At 43.6% G+C, this 17,542-nt stretch overlaps 1 protein-coding gene across 3 annotated transcripts in view; it reads left to right on the top strand.

The window, feature by feature from the left end:
• Nucleotides 1-17,542, top strand: part of NTRK3 (neurotrophic receptor tyrosine kinase 3) — a 391,483-nt gene that overhangs the window by 317,531 nt on the left and 56,410 nt on the right. For all 3 annotated transcript variants that reach the window (XM_072799286.1, XM_072799279.1, XM_072799295.1), the window contains 2 exons: nucleotides 7,097-7,269; nucleotides 10,394-10,637. In XM_072799286.1, the coding sequence (XP_072655387.1) occupies nucleotides 7,097-7,269; nucleotides 10,394-10,637 (417 nt within the window). The remainder of the gene's footprint in view (nucleotides 1-7,096; nucleotides 7,270-10,393; nucleotides 10,638-17,542) is intronic.

Below are 17,542 nucleotides of genomic sequence, written 5' to 3'. Positions count from 1 at the left end.
TGCATTTCCTGAAACTTTTAATTTATAGGGTGACACTAATCCACTGGGCATTCCAGCATCCTTCTGGAGACTGGTAAATGAAATGGACATTTTTGTGCTTTGAGCAGGAAATGGAATGATGGTCCCAAACCTTGGGAAATGTTTCTCACTGAGCAGTCGGTGATAAGGGATAGTACCCAGATCAGATAACACAGAAAATATGTTTCTGTTTTCGTCATTTTAAGAGGGTTTTCTTTTCTCCTTGAGTCTGGGAACATGGAGGAAATGAGTGCTCTGGGATTTTATACCATTTGCTGCCCAGGGGATCCACCTAGACACCAGCCCCTGGAGAAGACACTCATCTCCTCTGGAGAATGGCCGAGAAATGGTGTTTTCTACTTCTCATCCTCTTGAGATTTTTCTCCTTTGTGCAAGCTCCTTCCTCTTAAGTTTGCTCTCATATTGGTGCAGGTAAATGTAGACTTTCAGGGAACACATCCAAGTATAAACCAAAGTTAAGTCTTCCCAAAATTATGGTTTTTAAGTTAGTTGGCAAGAATTTTTTGCCTAGTGGTTGCAATGGGGGAGACGGAGCAGACATCATAGCCTCGGTTTTAAAGATGCTTGCAGTTTGCTGGGGAGACAAAAGAATACCCAGGAAGGAAGGAGAGGAGGACAAGACAGAGCATAATTTGGACATATGAGTAGTGTAAGACTGACATTAAAATCACAAGATTCATATTTTAAAATAGATGATACAAATTTTGAAATAGTCATTTGACAGAGAGCACACTTGTTCACAAGATCTCAGGGAGTCTCCTCTGATAGCCAAATAGCTTATAAAAGTATAAGAAAGGTATCCAACCTAATTAATCATCAGAAACATGCATATTGAAGGACAGCTGGGTGGTTCAGTGGTTGAGTGTCCGCCTTTGGCTCAGGTGGTGATCCCAGAGTACTGGTATGGAGGCCTATATGAGGCTCCCTGTGGGGAGCCTGCTTCTCCTTCTGCCTTTGTCTCTGCCTCTCTCTGTGTCTCTGATGAATAAATAAATAAAATTTTTAAAAAATGTATATTGAACCATAATGAGATACCAGTGAACACCAAGCAGAATGGCTAAATAGTGATGATCATACCAAGTGCTGACAAAATATGGAGCAAATGCAGCTCTCCTACTCTGCTGGTGGGAAGGTAAAGTGTTATAATCATTTTGAAAAACAGTTTGGTATTCTAGAACATTACCATATTGTGTGACCTAGCACTTCTACTTCTATACCTATACCCACTCTATGTCTCTTTCTATTATCTATTTATCCATCCATCTATCCACCTACCTTTCCATCCATCCATCCATCCATCCATCCATCCATCCATCCATTCACTTTATATAAAGTGAACTCTAGTGGTTAGGGATTTATATTTAGGTAGTAAAAAGTGTTTTACAAAAGCAAGACCATGAACTCTGTAAGTCAAGATAGTGGTTACCTTTGGGGTGAGGGAGAAGGAATATTGGAGGGGTGGGTCATGGGGTGGGGCACTTCCGAGGGGTTGACAGTGTTTTATTTTTTCCTTACTTTGAGGATACACTGATGCTAGCTTTGTAATATTTCAATGAGCTATTAAAGATTTTTCTTTCAAAGATTGATCACATTCTTCAAAATATGCTTAATTTATTCATCCATAAATATTTACTGAGCAATTACTATGTGCCTGGAACTGTATGAGACACTGGGGATGGAGGAGGCAAGGGGACACACAGGCCCAAGTAGCTCACATCTCAGAGTCCTAGAACATTAGTGTGTTCCAGGTTTCCTCCATTTCTTCATGCTGTGTTCTGGGTGAATCTCAGCATTGCTCCCAGTCATGAATTCTTCTGGTTTCATGTAGTGTAGGGTTTGTCCTGTCTGTGGAGGCTTTTTTTTTTTTTTTTTTAACATCAATGAACCATATAACCTACTTCCAAGATATCTAATTGGTTCATGATTTTACAGTTATCTTAATTTTATTTCTCCCTGTTTTGGTGCATACTTTTTTAGGTGTTTTTTTTTAAATAATTATTTCTTTACTATCTTTGAACATTTACTCATTTTAACATCTCTATCAACCTAGTCATATAAAATTAACTTTACTGCAGGAAATTCATGTTGTGGTTATTGATAATTGTAATCATTGGGATCTAACCTTCTATTCCTCCAATTTGTCTGAACTTCAGCTCTTGAGTTCCTTTTTGTTTGGAGCATTGTTTTGTTTTTGTTTTCATGATTTTCAGTTTCAATTAGTTTACATTGGAATAGGCAGTTAAGACATTTGTGAAACAATCTGAATGCAGAATCTCAGATTTTTAGTATTTTCCCAATTTCTTAAAACAGATTTTCTTCTTTATTCTTTTTTTTTTTAAGACTTTATTTATTTATTCATGAGAGACACAGGGAGAGAGAGAGAGGCAGAGACATAGGCAGAGGGAGAAGCAGGCTCCATGCAGGGAGCCCGATGTGGGACTGGATTCTGGGTCTCCAGGATCACGCCCTGAGCTGAAGGCAGGCACTAAACCTCTGAGCCACCCAGGGATCCCTTTCCTCTTTATTCTTAACACTGTTTAACCATTGATCTTTACTAGATCTTTCTAAAGTCTTCACCAAAAGTCACATAAAAACAGGAAACTTGGGGTACCTGGGTGGCTCAGTCACTTAAGCATCTGACTCTTGATTTCTCACTGTCATGAGATGGAGCCTTGCATGGAGCTCTGGGCCGAACAGGGAGTCTGCTTGAGATTCTTTCCCTCTTCCCATCACAAGCACACACACTCTCAAAAACAGTACTCAGATCTTTTTTTTAAATATTTTTTAAAGAATATTTATTTATTTATTTGAGAGAGAGACAGAGAGGGAGAAGGAGACAGTGGGGAGAAGGGATAGAGGGAGAGGGATAAGCAGAATCCCTGTTGAGCACAGAGCCCGATTTGGGGCTTAATCCTAGGATCCTGGGATCATGACCTGAGCCAGAATCAAAGATTTGGATGCTTAACTGACTGAACTACCCAGGCATCCCCAAAATTACTCAGATCTTTAAAACGAAACAAAACAAAACCAGCCAACTCTTTGTGCTCATGTTTCATTGGTTCCTATGATGTTTCATTACATTAAGCAATGACATTAACAGATGGATCATAAATGATTTTGGGAAATAATCACAGCTGACCCTTGGCAAGCTCCCCTCTTGGATAGAAGTGTCTGTCTGGGTATCCAACTAAGAGTGGGTATTCAGGGCATAATGGGTGCCAGTCAGGATATTCCAGTTAAATACCAGTTAATTTGGCCAGTCATGAAGATATAACTTGGTGGAGAGTTTTTCTGGCCAAAAGAACAGGATGTGCAAAGGACCAGAGGCAGGCAAAAGGTTGATGGGTACCAAGGACAGAAAGACCAATGAGACCAAAGTATAGGAGTGAAGGAGAGGAAGGGCGTGGCAAGAAAGGAAGCAGAGAGAAATGGGGAGACCCGACATTTAGAGTCCATGACTGTGTTAAGGCGTTTGGATTTTATCCTAAAAACAATGGGGAACCAATGGCCAGCTGTAAACAAGGGAGACAGATGAGAGAAGAGCACCTATGTATGTGATAACTTACCCAGTTTCGTCTCTTATAAAATCAATTGGGAGTGTCAACAAGGAGAAGTGACAGTGGCTTTTGAGAGAAAATCTACACTTTTTAGTATAAAAAGTGCAGATTGACATGTGTGTGCACATGTTTGAATATTTAGGAATGTGTGATTCTCTGCACATATTAAATGGGTTCCAGTATACTAATGGAATTTGAAACCAAACACTGAAACTTTTTTTTTTTTTTTTTAAGAGAGAGAGAGTGAGCAGGAGAGGAGCAGAGGGAGAGGGAAGGAGAGAATCTTAAGCAGGCTCATGCTCAGTGTGGGGCCCATTGCAGGGCTTAATCTCACAGCCCTGAGATCATGACCTGAGCCAAAATCAAGAGTCAGATGCTTAAACTGAGCCACTCAGGTGCCCAAGAAATTCAAAAATTCATGTATTCTAGACTGCTTCCCTCCTATCTGACCAAACAGCCCCACTAAAACCCAGAGCTGGGGTGGGCAAGAGTTATGATGGACATAGAAGGGGAGATCAGAAAGTGCAATGTCCTCAAACTTTGGGGAGAAAGAAAGGAGATAGGGGGGCAAATTTCAGGTCTTTTTGTTCTAGGGATACTTCTCAAAGGACCTAGGGGAGCCTCCTTGGCTTCAGAGACCCTCTGGTGAGACCTGTCTCCCTGCAGCAATTGGCAGCCATGATGAGCACCATTTCTGCCCCTGGTGCTCATAGCTGCCTCTGACTGGCCATCTACTTTGGAGTTTCTCAGCCCTGGGGAAGGGACTGAGTGTGGACACCACTAAGAAGGGTGGGAGAGCTCTGAGCGGATTTTCCTCCTCATTAGTCTCCTCCTGTCATCTCTGTCCCAGTTGCATCAATCCCTGAGAATTGGGGCCACCTGCAGCCCTGGCCCCCAGATGCTGCACCTGACACTTTGCCAATTACATAGGAACTTCAGGTTGGACCCAGGACCTGGAAATCCCAGGGTGAAGAGAGAACTGGCAGCAGGGAAGATCTGTGGAGACACTGGGGAACAGCAGTTGCCCCATCTCCCAGATAAGGAACTCATCTGCCTGGCAGTGTGGAACACCAGGCTTGAGGATGCTGGCTGGCACTGCTGGAGAGCTGAGAATGGAAAAATCCCATGACTGCCATTGGCGTCCAGACAGTACGAGAGAATGATTTACAGAGATGGAGAGAGGCCATTTGGCTGGCCCCAAATTTGATCTACTTTTCCCTCTCGTAAATCCAGCATTCACATAAATCTTTGTAGTTTCCATCCCACCCATGCTGGGTTCCTCTTTTTCCCCTCCTCTTTTCCTTCATGAAAATAAATAAATCACTGGCCATCATCCTCTACCCATAGCCTAGCCCATGTGGCTCAGGAGCTGGGTCCCTGGGAGGATCCCTCTCATCATGACTCTGCCTTCTTCCACCCATAGCGAGAAGCCTTTGTAAATGTCATTGTTCTTACCGAAGGTGGACACATAACAGCATGCTCCTTTCTTAGTGGGCAGCTTCCCTGAGAAGGCAGCCAGAGCTGAAGTGCAGAGCACATGAGATCAAAGTTAGTGATGAGCAGCCCACCTTCCTTCCGATGTTGGTTGACCCCACTAGCCTGGCATCCTTGCTGTGTCTGGCCCCTCTGCCAGCAGGCCATACCCCTCACCTTACCCAGCCCTCTCCTCTGCCTTTTCACACTGCTTAACGTCTGTGCCCACCATCCTAAGGGGGCATGCCTAGTGGCCAGTTCACCTGGTAAATTAGCTCAAGCAGGTGTGCTGGACAGGAAAGGATTCCAGGCTCCAGATTCAGGCAATGGCTACTTGTATGGCCTTTGAAAAGTCGCTTCTCCATTCTGGAGCTCGGTTTCCTTACCTGTCATGTGGGAAAGCTACATCAGATACATTCCGACAGTTCTGTCAATGGTTGAATCATTTTATTAAATACATCAATGTTTTTGGTGACAGCTCCAAATTTTGAAAAGAATGAAAGGTGGTGCTGGTTTAAGTTTGGAGTGGGTTTGATCTCTAGCTAGGAGACCATGGTCCTAGAGGCATTGGCATGGAACTCTGGGGTGCCAGAGATGGCTGAGGTCCAGTTTAACTCTATGCTTCTGTAATTTGAGACGTGTGAATATGTACTGACTCCCAGACAGGGCAGGGCCTCAGTTTCTCCAACTCCAGCAATGAGCAGGTGAAAGGAAGCTGGTGATATTTAGGGCCCCCTTTGTGCTAAAAGTGCATCATCTCTACTGGTGCTAATGACTGACATAGGTCTGATGGGCCCCACTAAATAGGATTTTTGCACATGCACATTCCTGTGTTGCTGTCAGCCAAGGCAGCCCTGTGGGTTTCAGTTAATGGACATGGAGGTGGCAGGAAAAAGACCTCTGGCTTGGGGGGGGGGGGCTTTCAGTAGTAACCTGATCTACAAGGGAGGTCAGTCTGCCTAAATCCCAGATGCTTGGCAGAGAGGATGCAAACCAATCTCATGCCTGTCTAGATTTTCACTAATCTGAAAATAGTGTGCAAACTTCACACTCACTCCCTCATGCCTCGTGTTGTGTCTGGTGAGGTTACGAAACTATGTTGGTTGAAGCAAGTGACTTCTTGGCTCCATTTGCCTACTGACCTCATGGGGAAGGGAGGGAAGTCTGAAATGTGTGTGCACACCTGCCCAGACAGTGCCTCCTGCCTTCCCCATTATTGTTCATCTTCCTTCTGGCCAACCTAGCTGCATTCCTGTGGCAGGGCCCTGTCCACGGTTTCTCAGATGTGCCCAGAGTCTTCCACTTCAGTCTGCACTCACACCTGACACCCCTCCTGACAACTGCTCTTCCATTGTCTTCCTGGGCCCTGGTCTGATGCCTCCCACTAACCTTGGGTTCTTCCATGACACAGGGGCTACACTGTGGTGTTTTAGTGATCACCAGATGCCCACTTCCTCATCCCACCCTGCGACTTTGCAGGACTTGACCCCATCCTGGTTCTGGGTGGATCCTAAGGCTGCTGCCCTTTCACTGCCTTTCCCATAGCTGCAGTCCCACTCATCCCCCAAATGCTCCTTCAGCTTCCTACTAGGAAGGACACAGGTGCCTTCTAGAAGCCAACATGTTCATGTGGTGGTGGTTTTTCCACTTTTTTTTTTTTTTTAACTGTAGGACCGTTTCTTCAAGGAAAGTTTAAGGGAAGGGGCCTTTGTCAGGATCTCCACCTGCATAGCCCCCTGCCTCTGGCATTCACATCAAGGTGAACATGAATTGAGATCACTGGCCAGTGGAATGGAGGTGGGGGTCAGAAAGTTGGCTTCTGTTTCTACAAGGATGAATGAGGATGAACAAGCTTTTGTTCTACAAAGATGAGGCTGTAATGTCATCTCATGGTCTTTAAACCCTGATTAAAAATCTGATTTATTGGAAAGGAGCAGTCTTTGTTATGGACAGATTTCCTCCCAGGAGGGGAAGAGGCAGGTCCTTGCCCTCTAGTTGCTAAAAACCATGTCCTGCATTGTTTCCAGGCCCTGAAGGATCCCACCCTGGCTGCCCGGAAGGATTTCCAGAGGGAGGCTGAGCTGCTCACCAACCTGCAGCATGAGCATATTGTTAAATTCTACGGGGTGTGTGGTGATGGGGACCCGCTCATCATGGTCTTTGAGTACATGAAGCATGGAGACCTAAACAAGTTCCTAAGGTGAGCACGAACTTCTGTACCCAGCCCTAGTCCCCCTCCCAGCTCCACTGAACGTCTGTAGTTCCCCTGGAGCCAGAAATCGCACAGCCCTTCTGAACACTTAAGTCTGGGGATTAGAAATGAGAAGCAGCCTTTCAGTCTTTCATATCATTTCCTGAGCAGCAAGCTTCAGGCCCCTGTCACAGATTTCTAGGGGGAGACACTGAGGATGCTATGACAAGTGAGTATGTTCTTCTTGATCACAGGGTGGACTGACCACAAGAGCAGGGTCTGGAAGGAGTCCAAGGAGGGAGCCCAGAGGGCTTTCCAGCCTGTAACTCAACTCTGAGACTCCAGAGCCACCCTTTCTCCTGATGATCTGAATAATTTTCTCACTTGGTGCCTTATGTTTCTCAGTGTTGCAAGGGGAGCTAAAACCTTACACCCCTTCTGGAAACGTTCTTGCTGGGGACTTTTTTTTTTTTAATAATAAATTTATTTTTTATTGGTGTTCAATTTGCCAACATACAGAATAACACCCAGTGCTCATCCCGTCAAGTGCCCCCCCTGGGGACTTTTTAAAATGATGAATAAGAAGGTAGAAGGTTACAAGCTCATCAGGAGACAGAGATGGCTGAAAAAGAAGAGCAGATTTTCCTTGGATAAATTTATATGATGGTGTTATCCAGTACTGTAGCTACATATGGATATTTGAATTTAAATTTACATTACTTAAATAAAATTTAAAAATTCAGTTCCTTGGTCACACTAGCCACATTTCAAGTGCTCAGTAGTCATGGGTGGCTAGTGGCTACCATATTGAGTAGTACAGTATAAATATTTCCATTAATAATGTATTAAATTAGATAGCACTGTTCTAGAAAGATTAGATTTGTTGTAAGAGTGTTCCCAATCGTGGCTCAGGATCATCTGCATTTTGAGATGCTCTTAATGAAGTTGGTAAGAGACTGGAACCTCAGCCAGAAGTTCTGGGTGGAGTTTCAGGGCAGGAGTGCAGACTACCTTCCCCAAGGAAGGCAGCTTCCCACCGCAAGAGCAGAGTTGGCACTTCTCTGCTTCCCACATCTGCTACTTGCAAATAGTGCCCAGATGTGGAGGGGGCAGCCATGTGTGAAGGTCTGTGGAATTCTACCCACAATCAGGCCCTTGACAGAGTTCAGTCTTTGCCACCTTTTGAATTCCATTGAATCCCATGGCTGATAATGACATTTTCAGAGTTCAAATGTAGGCATGGAACATGCTAGCATGCTTACCAAAACTTGAGAGTATCTCCTTCAAGTGAGACATTCGCTAGGGTGCTGTGGTTTAGAGGGGGCAGGGAAAGGGCTGGTAGCAGATAATGAACACTTCTTATGAGCTGGGATTCCAAAAATGGCCCCCGAGGAATGGATAGTATCTGTAGGATGTTTTGAACCTCCTGAACTTGGATTTTCATAATGAAATTTATTCCTTTCTTGGAGAACTCAGTCCTTATCGTAAGATAGACTTGGTTTCATATCCTGAATTTGTCACGTCTTAGTGATGTAACCTGGAGCAAGTTATTAAAACTTAATTCTCTCTCCTAGAAAACAAGACTATTAATAACTGCTTCACAGGTTTGCTATTATGAGTACTAGGTGATTATATTTGTAAAATACCTAGATGAGTTTTCCATGTAGCTGGGTACTCAGTCAATGATAGCTACCATTAAATTATTACAATTAGTATCTTATCAGGACTGTGAACCAGGGTAGTTACTAATGCCTTTTTCCAATATTCAAGATCTTTATGCTGTACTTGCATTCCCCTGGGGTGGTGAGAGGGACATGCTTCATTTCCCACCAAGCCTGTGCCATAGATTCAGCAGTGCGTTTAGCCCCAAGTGCCACAGGCAAGGCTACAGAGAACTCCTGAGTACTACTGTCATGCTCAATAGAAGGGAAGAGAGAGGAAAAGAGTATAGAAGCCATTTGGTGGCTTTTAGGGTCAGGCTGCAGCTCCTCTCCTGGTAGATGGGAGCGCAGGCTTGGCTGCTGATGCCCCTTCCTTGTGATCTGACGCAGTAACTTTCCTTGGGAGAGGCGGAGTAGGAAGACTCCACAGGAGACAATAAAATGAATGTGTTCATGCTTAACGACCCCTTTCAGTGGAGAATTGGAGAAGCAGTAAAACAGGCCGAGGTCTCGCTGTATACCAGGGCTCCTTGGTCCACAACTTCATAAATAAGGGCTCTGGGTGTGGTTACAGCTCATTGGGTTTTCTGGAAAAAAGAGTGAATACTAAAAGTGACCGATATGACAAGGCAAGGTGTTAGGATAACAAATCTAAGGCATTAATTTGGGATGGAGGGGGAATTGGGGCTTCCTGGGCCTGAAGGGTCTCTCCATCCAGCTCTGCCACCAACAAATGTTGTCCAATCCTAGGCAGTGTGGTGGACAGGGTGGAAATGTGAACGCAAGGCTCTTGCTACCCACAGTGTGGACTGCCCACGGGCAGCATCAGCACTGGGAGCTTGTCAGAAACGCAGATGATCGAGCTCTGCCCTGCCAATCAGAATCATAAGGGGCGGGGCCCAGGAATCTCTTCAGTCAGCCCTCTTGATGCTCCATAAAGTTTAAAGCTCTCTAGAGCCACATGCCTGGTTTCAGTGCCTCCCCATTACCCATAAGGCCACTGTGACACTCCTGTGACTTTGGCCAGGTGACCTGATCATTTTGTGCCTCAGTTTCTTTAACTCAAAATTAGAGGGGAAGGATTAAGTGAATTAATAGATATGAGATCTTTAGAGCAGAGCTTGGAACACTTAAGGGCTCTGGAAGAGTTAGTTGTTATCTTACGATTTTGTAGTGGGTATCTAGAGCCGGGGAAACCTCAGGATAGCATTAAGATACTGAAAAGAGTAGGTTTATTTCCTGATCTATTAGAGTATGTCTGCATCATTTATTTGAGAATCTGGTTGTAGTGTTGTACTCACATGTACACTCACATAATGTAATGTTGGGTAAATAGAAATAGGCAATAGATCGGCTAAGAGAGATTTTATCCATTTCTATGGTGTATTCCAGAGAACAGGGAATCAAGAAGGCTCTTCCCCTTGATCTCCTGAATTCTCTCTGTCCCCTGTCTTCTCCCCCACCCCTCACAGGGCCCATGGGCCGGATGCTATGATCCTTGTGGATGGGCAGCCACGCCAGGCGAAAGGTGAGCTGGGGCTCTCCCAAATGCTCCACATCGCCAGTCAGATCGCATCAGGCATGGTGTACCTGGCCTCCCAGCACTTCGTACACCGGGACCTGGCCACCAGGAACTGCCTGGTTGGAGCCAATCTGCTGGTAAAGATCGGGGACTTTGGCATGTCCAGAGATGTCTACAGCACCGATTACTACAGGGTAAGGTGGCTTTTCCAGCTGCAGGACTCAGCAGCAGAGCTAACACCTTGCTCACATGTCTTTGTCATTGTCCATTAACCCTGTCACTCTGGAGAACACACATATGCACCTGTGCCTAGACATACACGTGATGGTTATCCTTTGGCCACTCCCACATCTTGACATACCTGTTTATTATTTTCTCGATAGCTCATGCCTCCCGTCCTCTTGGACATTTAATTTGACAGTATGGTTACATTGCAATGACATATGCGTTGTGTTCTTATTTACATCAATACTCATTCTTCATGCAAACAGACTCCTACATATATGTGTATGCCCAAATACACACATAATCAAGTTCAACTTGGTGCCACATTTTAACACTTCCAACTCAGTCCCTGATTCAGCTTTACGCACAACACATTTTATTCTCTGAAATTATCTGGTGACTGTGTAGGCTTATCTTGTCTTCAAAGCTACATCTTGATGAGAAGCCAGAACCCACAGAAAGTAGCAAAAATCATTAATGTCCTGCTGAGCAGAATCACCTGAACGATTTAGGAAAGATGAAGCAAGAAAGTATGTTATTGTTGCCAACTTTGGAGAGAGTTGCAGGATGGCCTTAGAAAAAGCTTTGTGATTGTGATAGGAGGCATCATATTCAATATTACTTCTATACAGTGGTATGTTTTATGTTAAGAGGTATCTTATTTTGCTCCCAGAATTATTTTTTTCTCTTAGTCTTTGGAAAGCCACTTTCGGTGGATTACTGAACGGTTTTGACAGTGTTATTACTGCCAGGGAAAGGACAAGTGGGCATGAGTATAATTTACCCCAAAAGAGGGAAATATGGGTAAAGCCTGAGACGCAGAGGTGCCCTAACCTTTGCAAACTGATTGAAAGCTACATACCTCAAGAAATATGGAAAATTTACTTCAGGGACATTGAATGAGTGAAGAATTTGGATCAGTGGTATATGAAGAGGGGAGGACACAGTTCTGGAAGTTAAGAGGCATGGGAGCCATTGGTTTTGTCTTCTTTGTAGGGAATGAATGATCATATTGTGAGTCAAAGAGCCCAGATAGGATTGTCTTATTGGCTTAAGCATGGTGGACTACAAGGCTGGGAGTTTGGGGCTGGCATGTGCATTTCAGTTCTATCTACATGCTCCTGATGGCTTTGCTTAAACAACATTGCCTAGACATTAGAACTGGTCACTCAAGACATTTCATTTTAGCCATGGCCTGAAGAAAAATGAAATATTTGAGAAATGCCTTCAGTGGCTAGAAAGTGATGTGTGCATGGTACAACCAAAGGATGGCAGATGATATACTATCAGGAGAAAATAATGAGGCAAAGTAGACCAAACAGCAGGGAAGGTAGTATGTCTAAGCAAGTTGGGCAGTTTCTCAAGCCACCCACCCTGTCCAACATCCCCAAATATGGCAAAGGGAACACAGTGTAGCAGTAACCACAGATGGATGGCCAGGGCAGGAAACATCGAAGCAGAATATTTCTTTAGCATCTAGACTAATTTTTTTTTTTTTTTTTTTTTTTTTTTTACTCATTTCCAACAGAGACATTGGTGTGGTTGCTAAGGGCCCATGGGCCATAGATTTCTTTAGTCAAGCTGGAGTTGGCACCATTTAATTGCCTTTGTGCTCTCTGTAATGGGGTTTGCTGGCTTATCTGGCTGAGCTCAGATTTATGTTGGTGTTGATAAAAGCATGGGATGGATCATCGTTTTTCTGAGGCAGATGTGTCATTATGAAAATCTGTTCTCAACTGGCTTTACCACGGTCCTGGGAAACAATATCTGACCAGAATGGGTGCAAACTCAGCTTTGAAGTTTGCACCCATTAATTGGGTGCAATATTTCTTAATATTTCTTGATTCTGATTCTAAAGAGTCTAAAAATCACATCTATCTGTTATCACATGATAATGCTTTGCCCTTGGTTTAACAACTGAGAACTGATGCTCTTTACTCCTAGGAGAGCAAGAAGGGATGAATCCATGTCATTTCTGTGGGTACCAGGGGTGATTGGAACTTGAGGAAGTGAGAGTGAGGTAGAAAACATTCACTCTTCAGGTATCTGCAATTCCTTTCTCATGAATTCTAAGCCAGGTGTAAGCTGAGGCCAACTGGCTTGAAAATGTGTGTCTTTGGTCCCAAGGAATATGAAATAAAAAAGAGAGCTATTGTAGTAAAAAACAGTGCCCTATGGGAAAACTGCATATCCCACTGATGGTGGGTAGATACTATGTTTTCCATATTCCAAGAGTAGTATGTATCATATCTTCATGTTCAGTTGCTCACAACATCCTAATATATTCACAGCTCCCCCTCCCTCGCCCTCTGTAAAACAAAAGGTAGAAGCAGATTTTCTAGAGGTCATATCAGTAATGAACTCCAAAGTCTCGTGTCCAAATTGGAAAACATCAGAGTGACCAAGGCATTATTTTTTTGGGACCTAATCTTACCTAACACTACCATTAGCAGCCTTGGGACCCCAGTGCACCTCCCATAATCTCTCTTTAGTTTTTCCACTAAAAAAATGAGGACAAATATAGTCTCTTGGCAGAATTATTTTGATGTTAAGCAAATTAATTTGTGTAAAGAGCCTAGAATACATTGCTTACTGGATAAACTATTGTTTCCTACATACCCAAGGCAGGAGAAGCACAGGGATAACCTGATTTCCAAATGTAATTCTTGGGTCAGAGAGAAAGATCTTCTGGCCACTGGAAAATAAACTGGGATCATGCAGCTGCCCCAAAGATATAGAATCTTTAAGTTGACCCACCTCTGGAAACTTCCCTCCTCAAGGTTTCCACTTACAGACTGGAGCATCAGTACTTACTTGCTTATTCTTCTGGTCAGTGTTTATATGGTCCTCATGATCATAGAGCTAGAGCTAGGCTCATGTTCAGGTGATTTACAAAATATTTTTTTGTTTGGTACACCAGTTGAGGCTCTGGGGGAATGCAGTGATTTATTATATAGCAGGAGCACTGAAGGATTCTCTCTGCAAGCTGACATCTGGGACAGATTTGCTACTGTAGGTTACTGAAAACTGTTGAACCTAGGAGTTTGCTAGTTTCTGGTGCCTGATTCAGTTAAATGCAGATAATTTGGGCCTCTCTCTTTGTGTGTGTGTGTGTGTGTGTGTGTGTGTGTGTGTGTGCGTGAGCACTCCTGAGTATTCATCTGCCCGGTACAGAGTCCAGGGTGTATATATAAGAGCAGGGAGAGAGATGGAGATAAGCTCCTTTTTATATTCTTTCTTTTTTATTTTTAATTTCTTTAAAAAGTACCATCTGGCTCATATATGAATGACATGCAAACGATTTACAAAGGCGATCTTGCTAATTTCCTGTTACATATTTAGAAAGAGAAAACAAACATCTCTGTATTAGAGTTCCATGACCATTTATTCTCTCTTTTTAAGACTATGGCCTGGTGACAGATACCTTTTCCTCCTGTGGTCACTCACTCTACCATCCTGAGATTGTTTTTAAATTGGCTTGGACAAGTGTGGGTTTTTGGTACCATTATACCTTTCTCAGAATATCAGATGACACTAAGAAATTAGAGGTCAAATCTAGAATCAAAGAAAGTTTTGAGAGTCCTGAAAGGGGGTGGGATTTATTTGGAGGGGAGGCCATATGCTGAGGTATGGGAAGAGCAGGATCAGAAGGCCCTGTGCTCTGATCCTCCTCATCCAGAGGATCAGGAGTGTGCCTGCCTGTTCACCTTGTTATCTTCTGTGCCTACCACTGGTAGGCATCCAATATGAATGAACAAAGTCAGAATGGGAGTTCAGAGTTAGGCAAGAAGTAGGTTAGGCCAGACCAAGAGGAACTTAGACAGGCAAACAGATGCCTACCTAAATGAGGTAAGTCTTTGCAGATGTTGTGGGGAGTCTGTTATCTAAGCGAGTAGAATCAGTATCTGGGGACAATATCTGGAGGAGGCAGGTGACTGATAGTCTGGGTCAAGGATGGCTCGAAGTTAGAGATAGGGGATAGAGCCAAGTGTCTGGGAGATACGAGAGAAGGTATGCCAAAATCTAGGCAGACACACGTCTGGAGGACATAAAGCAGGTCTGGCAGATGATAGCAAGTTCTGGGTTCTAAGCTGGAGATTCCAGATCAGGATGCCTAGAAACCCCTGAGGAGGATGATAACGGTAACCCTTAGGACGTGGGAATAATTTGGAGTAAACTGATTTGACTGGTAGAATGTTTGATTTTATGGATACTATAATGGCAGTGATGAACAAGTGTCATCTTTTGGACCTATGCTATCTGAGTTTGCATCTCAGCTCCTATAATCCCTGACTATAGGACCTTGGTTATGTTATTTAACCTTTCAGTGCCCCAGACTATAAAAATGGGGCTACTGGTCCCTATCATATTCATTTACTATGAGGATTAAGAGTTAACTAATATAAAGCTCTTAAGATGATCAATGTTAAATAAATATTAATTACTGTTACTATAATTAGAGCTAAAATAAAAATGTCTTCCCAATTCCAAAATGGGCATTTGGAATAAGGCTTACCTAAGTGCATTAGTTAAGATAGGTCAACTGCTATAGCAAGTAGATGCAAAAATATATATAATGGTTCAACACAAATAGAAGCCTATTTCTAGGTCATATAACGGTATGAGCAGATGAACTTGTGGGAGAAATAGCCTCCCCGCCATACACTTATTCAGGCTGATGGAGCTCTACTCTCTTCCTTATATGGTATCCTTGGTCACCCAAGATATCCATTCCCATTCCACAGCTAGAAGGGGAAATGGGCATGAAGGAATCCATGTGGTTAATGGACCTGACCTGGAAGTGGGGCCTGTCACTTCTCATGGCAAGAACCCAATCATATGCATTTGTAAGGGAGGCTGAGAAATGGAGTGTAGCAATGTCCTCAGGTAGAAGAGAAGAACATGGGTTGTAGTGAGCAACTGGCAACCTCGTACACATTATGGGTGAAGAAAAACTTTCTCTTCCAACATTCCACAGCATATCACCCTGTGTCTGATGATTTATCAGGAAAGTTAGGACAAGATATTTACGTTCCACTGCTGTTCCCATCCTGAAGATGGAGACGATTATCCTGAGATGCCTCTTTTATCCTCTACTTGCAAAGTCCTGGTATCACATGACATTTGTAAGCAATAGGGGAGCTTAGCCCAGCCTGTCATTGCTTTTGTTCGTCCCCCTGGAAAGCAAAAAAGGCATACCGACAAGAAAACACATTGAATTGATTGGGTGGGGAAAGAGAGGGAATGTTCCAAATCAAAGGGAATCCAAGTTAATAGAAAAGAAAATACATTTTCAAAGTTTTGAGTTGACTAATTAATTAGTTTTTGGTCTCAAGTGGGGAAGCCCATGGATGAAAATCAAGTAGCTGGCAGTGTGGTAAGGAGAGCCTTAGCTATGAAATAACTTGTAATTTACTTTTACCTTTAAAAGCTAGTGATGGTGATTTAAGCTAACTGACTTTCAGGATTACATGGAGCCACCAATACTCCTTGCTCTTTGTTGGGGTTTTGGGAAGCTTACCCAGTAACTGGCACCCCTATACTCTGCTCAGATTCTGAGTTCTGAGCTCTTTGAGACAGAGAACCCAGGCAGATGGAGATTATAATGTGCACTTGTATAGTGATAGAACAGTTGCAGATGGTGGCTTCACTGTGCAGCAACAATGAGCTCCCTCATACTGAATTCCCAGACTAGACTTTCTGACTTGTCATGGCAGCCTGGGAATATTTCAGGCTTTGCCCTACTAGGACAGAACTCTTGAGGCTCCTTTCTATTCTCTGTAGACAGGCAGATGCCCATCAGATGGGGGAAACGGTGTGGCCTATATGTTGGCTCCCACCAGGCAGAAAAGTTGTTCCTCCCAAGGGTAGGATTCATGCTGAAGAGGTGTCCAGTTGTTACTCTTGGAAATCTGAAACAGTGTAAAAAGGGTAGGTCTCTTACAACTCTGTTCATCCCCACCTGGATAAGTGGCTGACAGCCATCCTGAGGCCAAGAGTAGGGAGACTTGACCTCCTGCTTCACTGCCTGGGAGAGGGTTAGTAGCTGGGCATACTGGTCCTTGAGGGGTGCTGACCAGTAAGCCCAGTTTAGAGAGGGCTTAGCCAGCTTGTCCCTGGGGTTTCAGCCATTAGGTTTTCCTTAGACCTAGGCACCATGGTAGGAAAAGTGATTCTGACTATCAGAAGATGAGGGTCTCATGCAGGCTGTCCAGGGGCCAGAGCCCAGTTACTGGGCCTGATCTTTCCTTTGCTATTGTTGGATATCTTAAAAATTTGTTACCTGTATTCCTATTTATTTGGGGGAGAACAATAGGAAGAGGTTTATATTCCTAAATAATGTGATGGACTCATCTCTTATTTTTTATAAATATGTTTTTATTTGGAATAATATTAGATTTCCAGAGAAGTTGCAAAGATGGTAGAGAGAGTTCCCATATGCACTTCACCTACTTTTCCCTACTGTTGGCTATGGTACATTTGTCAAACCTAAAAAAAATCCACCTTGGTATAAATTTTTTTTTCTTGGTGTAAATTGTTAACTAGACTTTGTTTGGACTTTATTGATTTTCCCACTAATATTCTTTTTAATGTCCCAGCGTCCATTTCAGAATACCACACTGCACTTAGCTACATTGTTCTTTAAAGGCAGTAGGACTTTTATGGTTGAAGCAGAGGTGAGGGGATCTACTACCCTATTGTAGAGCCTATCCTATGGTCTGCTTTGCCCTGGGGCAACCCTTCATTCACCTTTCAGAGGCCCTAGAGTTCCAGAGATTCCTGTGTTCTGGAAGAGGGTTAGGTAGGCTATAAGAGGCTGCTGAGGAATCCTATTTGGTCCGTAGCTTGTAACTCCAGACTCTTAAAGGAACCC

Source organism: Canis lupus, chromosome 2 (assembly GCF_048164855.1).
Source record: "Canis lupus baileyi chromosome 2, mCanLup2.hap1, whole genome shotgun sequence".
Classification (NCBI taxonomy): domain Eukaryota; kingdom Metazoa; phylum Chordata; class Mammalia; order Carnivora; family Canidae; genus Canis; species Canis lupus.
This window is presented reverse-complemented; position numbering and strand designations above follow the sequence as displayed.